Source organism: Panthera uncia, chromosome B4 (assembly GCF_023721935.1).
Source record: "Panthera uncia isolate 11264 chromosome B4, Puncia_PCG_1.0, whole genome shotgun sequence".
Classification (NCBI taxonomy): domain Eukaryota; kingdom Metazoa; phylum Chordata; class Mammalia; order Carnivora; family Felidae; genus Panthera; species Panthera uncia.
In genome coordinates this window covers 133,112,708-133,120,874 of record NC_064809.1, presented here as the reverse complement: position 1 = coordinate 133,120,874, position 8,167 = coordinate 133,112,708, and the positions used below count along the sequence as shown (strand labels likewise).

Below are 8,167 nucleotides of genomic sequence, written 5' to 3'. Positions count from 1 at the left end.
TCCACCCATCATCCATTCTTTTATCCATCCATCCATCATCCATCCATAATCCATTCATCCATTCCTTTATCCATCCATCCATCATCCATCCATCCTTCCATCCATCACCCATTCATTTATCCATCTATCCATCCATTATATGTATATACATTCACCCATTCAACAAATATTCATTGATCCAGGCCCTCTTCTTGGTCCTGGACCCTTGCCTACTAAAGAAGACCTTACGCTTTCTCAAGCTGCTGTTAACTTGGACTGGGAAGTGGGGGCAGTGAAAGGGTTAGAGGAGTTGGCTGGGGTGTGAGGGAGTAGTAATACTTCAGCTGCTCAGTATTCTTTAACGTGGGTATGTGGTTATTTGGTTGTTCGGAACTCTGTCCCCAGCCTTTGGTCCCAATCCATAATTCCCATCCCACCACCGTTTATTGAATATGTTCCACATGAGGTACCTGCACACATGAGCTCATTTCATCTCAACCACACACTGATAGAATGTCTTTATTCATTCCCATTTCACAGATGAGGAAACTGAAGTTTAGTGGTCAGGTTACTGTTTCAAGGTTACTTGAAAACTAGTGCAGAGCTGGGATTCAGAGTCTTGCTTCAGAGCCTGCCTCTGGTGCACTACGTTGCCTGGAGGTCCCTTGTGGAGAGGGAGGGAAGGAAGCGTTGGAGCACTGGCTTTGTGGTCGGGGTGGGGCCCCCACTGCTGCAGCCCAGAGCAGTTGATGCGGTTTTCAGTGCGGTTCACCACCATGCCTGGGGGAGTTTTCTCTCCTCCCATCTCCCCGCTTTACTCTCTTTTTTTTTTTTTTTAACATTTATTCATTTTTGAAAGGCAGAGAGAGACAGGGTGCAAATGGGGGAGGGGCAGAGAGAGAGGGAGACACAGAATCTGAAGGAGGCTCCGGGCTCCGAGCCATCAGCCCAGAGCCCGACCCGGGGCCCGAACTCACGGACCGCGAGATCATGACCTGAGCCAAAGTCAGACGCTCAAGCGATTGAGCCACCCGGGCGCCCCTCCCTGGTTTTCTCTTAAAGGTCAGATGTTCTCTGCTTCTTGTAAATGAGTCTGCTGCCCTCCATAAATTCATCTAAATCTTATTTTGAATATTTTAATTTTGCTCCTGTTGTTGCCCCCATACCCACCCGTCTCCCCCTTCAGTAATCACTTTCTCTTTTCACTTCACTCCTATGTGAAATAGGGCTTCATTTCTTTCCTGGAAATGTTAGGTGAACGAGTCCCGGTTTGTGTGGCCACACGGCAGAACTTAAAGCTTTCCATCTGCTTTTCTCCAGTCCTGCCGTCCAGGCGGCAGAATCTGGGCTTTTTAGTCTGTCCTCGCTGTGGTTCACCACCCATCATCCCCCTTGTTCTTGGCTGTCTCCCCAGCCTGGGGCTCCAAGGACGTGGAGAGGGCCACATACTGCCCTGCTCTGGAGGCATATGGTACTGCCCGGGGTGCTGGGTGCACTGGGGACCAGCAAGGGGGAAGGCAGGGGCGGGGTCCAGGGTACAGGGGGAGCTAATGCCAGCTAGCATTAGCGGGGGAGGGTAGAGGGTCTGTGTCTGTGGTGGCCAGCACACAGCCTGGTGCGGGGCTCGCTCAGAGAGCCATGGGAAGCAGCTCCTGTCTGGGCCCAGGCTGCCCAGGGTGGGCCGGGACTAGTCTGGTGCAGGGCATGGGGAAGATGGTTGGGAAGAGAAGACTTGAAACACCGTCCCCGTAGCCTCAGACCCATTTCCTGGCTCCAAGTCTTTATTATTATTATTATTATTATTATTATTATTTTAAAGGTTTTTGAGAGAGAAAGAGAGAGAGAGAGAGCAAGCAGAGAAGGTGCAGAGAGAGAGAGAGAGAGGGAGAGAGAGAATCCCAAGTAGGGTCCATGCTCAGCATAAAGCCTGACGCGAGGCTCGATCTCACGACCGTGAGATCATGACCTGAGCCGAAATCAAGGGTCGGACACTTAATTGTCTGAGACACCCAGGCGCCCCATGGCTCCAAGTCTTTAAAGCCATAAGTAGCTACTGTTCTGGTTTTCTTTTGAATCCTCAGGGCTTCTCCTGTGTTTGTGCACATAAAGCTCCTCGACTTCGGATAGAGGTAGGTGGGAGTCCATGGGTGGGAGTGGGACAGGGGTCGTGAACTTGTTCTGTAAAGACAGTAAGGAATGCTGTCTTTATGGGCCAGGTGTTCTGCCCAAGTACTCATCTGTGCCCCTGTTTGTAGGGGGAGGCAGCCAAGGGGCAACGTGCAAATGAGCGGGCATGGCCGGGCAGCGTAAAAGTTGCCTGTGGACTCTGAAATGTGAAATTCATCTTTCACATGTCACCAAAGAGCCTTCTTTTGAATTTGTTTTAAGTCGACCATTAACAAATGTAAAAATCATTCCTAGCTTGTAAGCGACACAAATAGGTGGTAGGCAAGAGTTTGCCGCGCCCGGAATACAGGAAAAGGAGTCGGGCCTCTGTAGTCGGGGACGCCAGGCTAGGAGAGCACCCCTTTCCAGGCCCATCTCTGGGCAGTAAGGAGGGCAAGGCCACGGGTTCTTTTCTGGGAGACTTGCCGGGTGTGGAGGGAGGAAGTAAGGGGCTCTTCTCCTTTTGCTGACAGTGGACCAGTGTTTGCCTCTCTCCGTGGGTTTGGCCCTCTGGATCACCCCTCCCTCAGAGCGGTGGGAATGGAGGGACGGAGCCCTGGGGAGCAGAGGCCAGACAGGGAGCTGGGTGCCCGTTTCAGGCAGGAACACCCCCCGATGACAAGATCGAAGCTAGGGAGCCAGCGGCCGGGTGGAAGTGTAATTAGGAAAGCCAGCGGGAGGGCACAGGATCCTGCCCCCCGAGGAACTGTGGCGGGGCCAGGGGAAGGGCTCAGGGCAGCAGACCCAGCTTGCTAACTCGCTCTGCAAATATTTATGAACATCCACGCTGTCCAGGTGCCGTTCTAAGCCCGGCGGGTATAGCGGCAAATAAAACCACGTCCTTCTCCTCGGAGTTTACGCTTCAGTGGAGGAAGGGAAACGATAAACAGATACAGAAAGGAAATATGGAAGGGGCCCGGGTGTAGATGAACGCCAAGAGAAAAAGAAAGCGAGAGGTCAGAAAAGGATGCGAGCGCAGGCTTCTGTGCAGGCCATCGAGGAGGGCTTCCCAGGAGCAGGCGGCGGGTGACAGACCTGAATGAAGGCCAGGAGGGAGCTTCAGGAGGAGGAGACCGAACGTGCCAAAGTCTTGAAGGTTGAGCATGCTTGGTACGGGCCGGAGAAAGCAAGGCGGCCGGGCAGCTGGAGCAGAGAGAGCCGGGGAGGGCAGGAGGGGCGGGGTGGAGAGGGAGTGGGGGTCAGACGACTAGGGCTTCGCAGGTCTGGTGAGGGCTTTCCAGCCTGTGCCAGAGAGCCTGCCGGGCTTGGGAATTTGAGCAGTTCGCTGTGGCTGGAGCCCAGGGACTGTGGGAGGGGGTGAGACTGTGGGATTTGGAGCCGGCGTGGGGGGTAAGCAGGAGGCTCAGAGACAGCGGCTCTTAATACAGACGTGTCCCACTTATACCAAAATGGCCCACGTCTAGCTGGCCTAGAAAGGAGCTAGATGCTGCCCACACCGTCCTATTTTTCTGTCCCTACCTTCTCCTCCCCTGCCTCCCCCCGCCCTCTCTTTTCAAGGGAGCCGGGACACGGGATGGGGCACGGCCACGGCCACTGTCGTGCCCCCGGCCATTTTGTCCCTTGATACTCTTTTCTTCCTTCGTGTCGCGTATGGGACGAGTCTTCTACGCCGTGGCCCTAACTCCGCGGCTTTGATAAGCCTCTCGCCATCTGCAGCTCGGTTCAGATCCTGCCAAACTTCAGTCTGACAAATGATAAGAAACTTGGAGACATACCTCTGGTGGGTGTGAGTTCTGTGCCAGACTGGCTGCTTCCTGGCTTTCCACGCTGGAGACCCATATGGGCCGCTTCGGGGTTTTAAAAAAGCACATCGCCTCATGTCCTCCGTTTTCCCCGGAGAGGTGAAGTGAGAATTTGGCGGCAGACACGGTGCCGAGGTTTCTGTCTGACCACAGAGCAAGTGCGGTCCGTGGCCGGGGCTCCGTTCTTTTAGACAAAGCGGTGGGGCTGAGGGCGGACGCCTGCGAGCCGCGGCCTCGCCTTAGCGGATGCGGTTCCCGCTCCTGCTCGCTGGGCAGTCCCCGTTTGGGATATTAAGCGGGTCTTAGCCAGTGTTAGAAGTGGGACATGTGTATGGAACTTAGCGTGGGGCTGGGCACAGAACACACATTCAATTAATATTTGTTCAGTTATCATATGATCGTAACCATTATTACATAGTAGACGGAATCATTCTGACATTCAGGATCGGCCCGAGGAGGTATTTGCAGACGCATAACAGAGCTTCCTCAGAGGGTGGCTTTTTCCCAAGCAGGAGAAAGAGAAGGCAGGTCGTTCCTTCATTCATTCGCTCAGACACCTACTGAGCCGGACCCCAGAGCCGAAGCCCTGAGCCCTGTCTGGGGAGCTGACGCTCCAGAAGGAGAAGCAGACAGTAAAGATGGGCATTAAATCAGCTGGTGAGGGGGCACCTGGGTGGCCCAGTGGGTTAAGCGTCCGACTCCAGCTTGGGTCGTGATCTCACGGTTCGTGAGTTCCAGCTCTCTGCCGTCAGCGCAGAGCCCGCTTTGGATCCTCTGTCCCCCGGCCCCTCTCTGCCCCTCCCCTGCTAACGGTCTCTCTCTCAAAAGTAAAACGTTAAAAAAAAAAAATCAGCTGGTGAGAAGTGCTCTGGAGACGAGAACCTGCGTATCGGGGATGGGGTCCTGACTTAACGCTCACGGTCAGGAAGGCCTTTCTGACGAGATGCCATGTGGGCCGGGATCCGGATGGAGCGAGGGAGTGAGACAGTGGGTGTCTGGGGAAGAATGTTCCAGGCAGAAAGAACAGCAAATGCAAACGCCTTGAGGCGGGAGGAGCCTGGAACTCGGGAGGAGCAGCATAGAGTCCGAGGCCCGGAAAGCGGGGAGCCAGGGGACAGGTGGCGGGGACGGGGAGGGGGGGCGGCTGAGGTGGCAGAGCCGCCTGGGGCCGGTCTGTGGGGCCTGGCGGGTCAGGGTTTGTGGGGAGACGTGAGCGGGGCGATGTGGTGTGGGGGACAGGGTCGCGAGTGTCCGGTGGGTGGCGTCGCGGAACGGGGGGTGGGGGAGGCCTCTCACGTGGGTTTGGAGTCAGACGGACTTAGACACTGGAGAGCACGGGGCCGTCGTCTTAGAGCCACTTCTGTTTTCCTGCATGAACGAGGAGCGAGGCTCTCAGCGGGAAGGAAGGCCAGGTATGGGAAGGGAGGTGCAAGGATGGAGAAGGTGGACAGAGTCTGGTGGGGGTGGTGAGTGACTAACGCAGCAGAGCAGGATCCCACGGCGCCCTCGAGTGAGGGGACCCAGCTGAGTGGTGGATGGGCCGCCCCCTGCAGCCACATCGGGTGCCTGGAATAGGCGGGGAGTTGGATTTAATCAGGGATGGGGGCTTGCCAAGGCTGAGGCGGGAGTGGGGAGCACGTATGCAGTGGTGATTACAGAGGCTGGCTGGGAGGGAGCGAGGACTGTGCACAGGAATTGGAGTGGCAGACGGGGGCCCTCGTGGGGAGAAGGCCATGGGGTCCTGCACTCGAGGGAGGGAGCTGGAGCAGGGCGGGGGTGGTGGGAGCACGGGGCCTGATTCTGGAGAGTGGCCGTCACTGGGGATGACAGGGCTGGAGTCTCAGCAGGCAGCGGTGGCCTCAGGCCGGGGGGGAGGGCCAGGAGCTGAGAGATCTGGGGTCAGAGGTAGTCTTTGGGAAGCCACGAGTGGTCCTTGAGGCAGGGCGGGCCTGGCCGGGGCTAACAGCCCAGCTAGGAGGGCCTGGCATTTGTAGGTCCAAGCAGCCGGGGAGGAGAGGGAGCGGGTTCCTCAGCTCGGTGGTTCCTCGGGTGTGAGCACGAGCGTGGCCACCGCAGAAGAGGGTCACCAGGAAGGGACCCATTCCCATCCCTGGAAGGGACCCATTGGAGGAAGTGTTGGGGAACTAGGAGACGTTAATGAGAGAAAAGGCCTGCTCGTCTTAGAGTTTTTCCCAAACCCCTTCCTTGAGGGGCACCGATCACCTGACTCTGGGCTGGCCATAGACTTGACCTAGTGCAGGACGGTAGAATCAGACCTTCTGAGGCTGTGCCAGACAGACGTTCATCACTTTTCGTCCACAGTCCGAACTCCAGCCTTCACGCTCCACCGTGCAGAATGCCTTCCCGCCCTGCCCTAGTCACCCCTCAGCTCAGATGCCTCCTCCTGCAGGAGGCCTCCTGGACGACTCAGGAACTCTCTGTGAAGGCCTACAGCTCCACACCGTCTCCGTTATCTGGCTCTTGTTCCCACAGCCCAGCTTCAGCGAATGCTTATCTTACGTCTTGTCTTCTCTTTGGGTAGTGCGGCTAATGGGTTGGCTTACATTAGAATCCCAGCAAAATGGAGAATGGTGCTTCCTCCCCGTGGGCCGGGGGGATTCAATCACACAGCTCCACACGTGAGCCCGAGCAGATGTTGTCCTCTAAGTACAAGTAGCCTTGGGATAAGCACACAGCTTAGTATTCTGCGTCTCCGTAGGGCTTATCCAAATGCCTTTCACGTCTGTGTGCCCAATAAATATGCATTTGCTGAATTTGGGAAAGATCTCTATACAGATTTTCTAGAATAGTTTTTAAAAATTCAGAGGGGTTGGGGCACCTAGGTGGGTCAGTCGGTTAAGCGTCCGACTTCGGCTCAGGTCGTGATCTTGAGGTTCGTGAGTCCGAGCCCCTCATCGGGCTCTGCGCTGACAGCTCGGAGCCTGGAGCCTGCTTCGGATTCTGTGTCTCCGTCTCTCTCTGCCCCTCCCCTGCTCGTGCGCTCGCTCTCTCTCAAAAGTAATAAACATTAAAAAAATTTAAAAATTCAAAGGGGTTGAAATCTACAGTCATGCTTTGCAGCTGCTAGTAAAGACAGTTTGCAAATGGCTATGAAAAAGATTGTACAAGTCCAGCCTTACCTGAACTATAGTTTTTAAGTATCAATTAACAAAAAAAAAAAAAAGATTTTTCGTATGGCTCTAAAAGGGAATGAATTGTGTATGAGACTTACTGCTTTACATCAGAAAGACTTTTTAAAAACTTACTAAGACCATTTACAGAGAAAATTGCTTTGCAAACATTCAATAAATGCAAAGTGTTCTTTTTTCCCATAGACCTGTCATTTCGCAATACCTACAACTGTGAGTCTTTGAAAACATTTTATTTTACAAGAAGTATTTTAAACCGTTCACATTTTTTATGACCATTTTGGTTTTTAACACCGGGTCTTTTGGCTTCTCCTAAATCACTTTCTCTACACAGATTTTCAAAAACATGAAAACTGTTATCAAAGCCTTCAAGCTCATTGATGTTAACAAGACCGGTCTGGTCCAGCCCCACGAGCTGAGGAAAGTTCTGGAGACCTTCTGTTTGAAGATGAAAGACGATGAATACAAAAAGTGAGTAAACGAAGGTGTGGTGGGAGATTGTGCGGTAGAACTTAACCCAGTTTCAAAGTGGGACCTGGCAGGTGCCCTGGGGTCCGACATCATCCCCTCCTGCCGTCTCCATCTTGGCTTTTTAAAAGAGGCGCTCACGGCGTTCCTCCTGGGCCCGTGATGCTCCCCGCAAATGCTCATGCTCGAGAGCTAATGGTTCTAATTCCGAGAGTCCCCAGGGTGACAGTCATCTATCTGGCCTGCAGGCCTGAACACATCTCGATTATTTAAGCGATCCATCACCCAGTTGTCTCGCCTCTCTGGTTGGCACCGCGCCCGCCATCCCCCGTGTTTCCCGTTCACAGTTGACTTTTTACTCAAGGCCCGGGGTTAGAGAAGAACCAATTCCGGGATTTATTCATTAGCTGGTGTGCTCCCTGTTGGCTCTCCATCGTGATATCATAACAGAAACTTAATTTTCCTCTGAGGACTGTTGTTGCTGGGGTTGGGGGAGGGCACCGCGGCAGGGGGACCGCGAATAACCGAACGTTTAGCCGCCTCACGGCTCTCCAAAGCCGCCGCCACCTGCTCCTGACTCGAGGGCAGCGTGTGGAAGCCTGCACGGGCATCTTTTTTTTTTTTTTTTTTTTTTTTTTTTTT

The 8,167-nt window shown here is 54.2% G+C and overlaps 1 protein-coding gene across 9 annotated transcripts in view; it reads left to right on the top strand.

Moving 5' to 3' along the window:
* EFCAB6 (EF-hand calcium binding domain 6) overlaps window positions 1–8,167 on the top strand; it is a 244,502-nt gene that overhangs the window by 61,201 nt on the left and 175,134 nt on the right. For 8 of the 9 annotated variants that reach the window (XM_049626480.1, XM_049626482.1, XM_049626481.1 and 5 more), the window contains one exon: window positions 7,392–7,528. In XM_049626480.1, the coding sequence (XP_049482437.1) occupies window positions 7,392–7,528 (137 nt within the window). Of the gene's footprint in view, window positions 1–7,391; window positions 7,529–8,167 lie in introns of those variants that run through there. The other variant, XM_049626486.1, reaches the window with a different exon arrangement.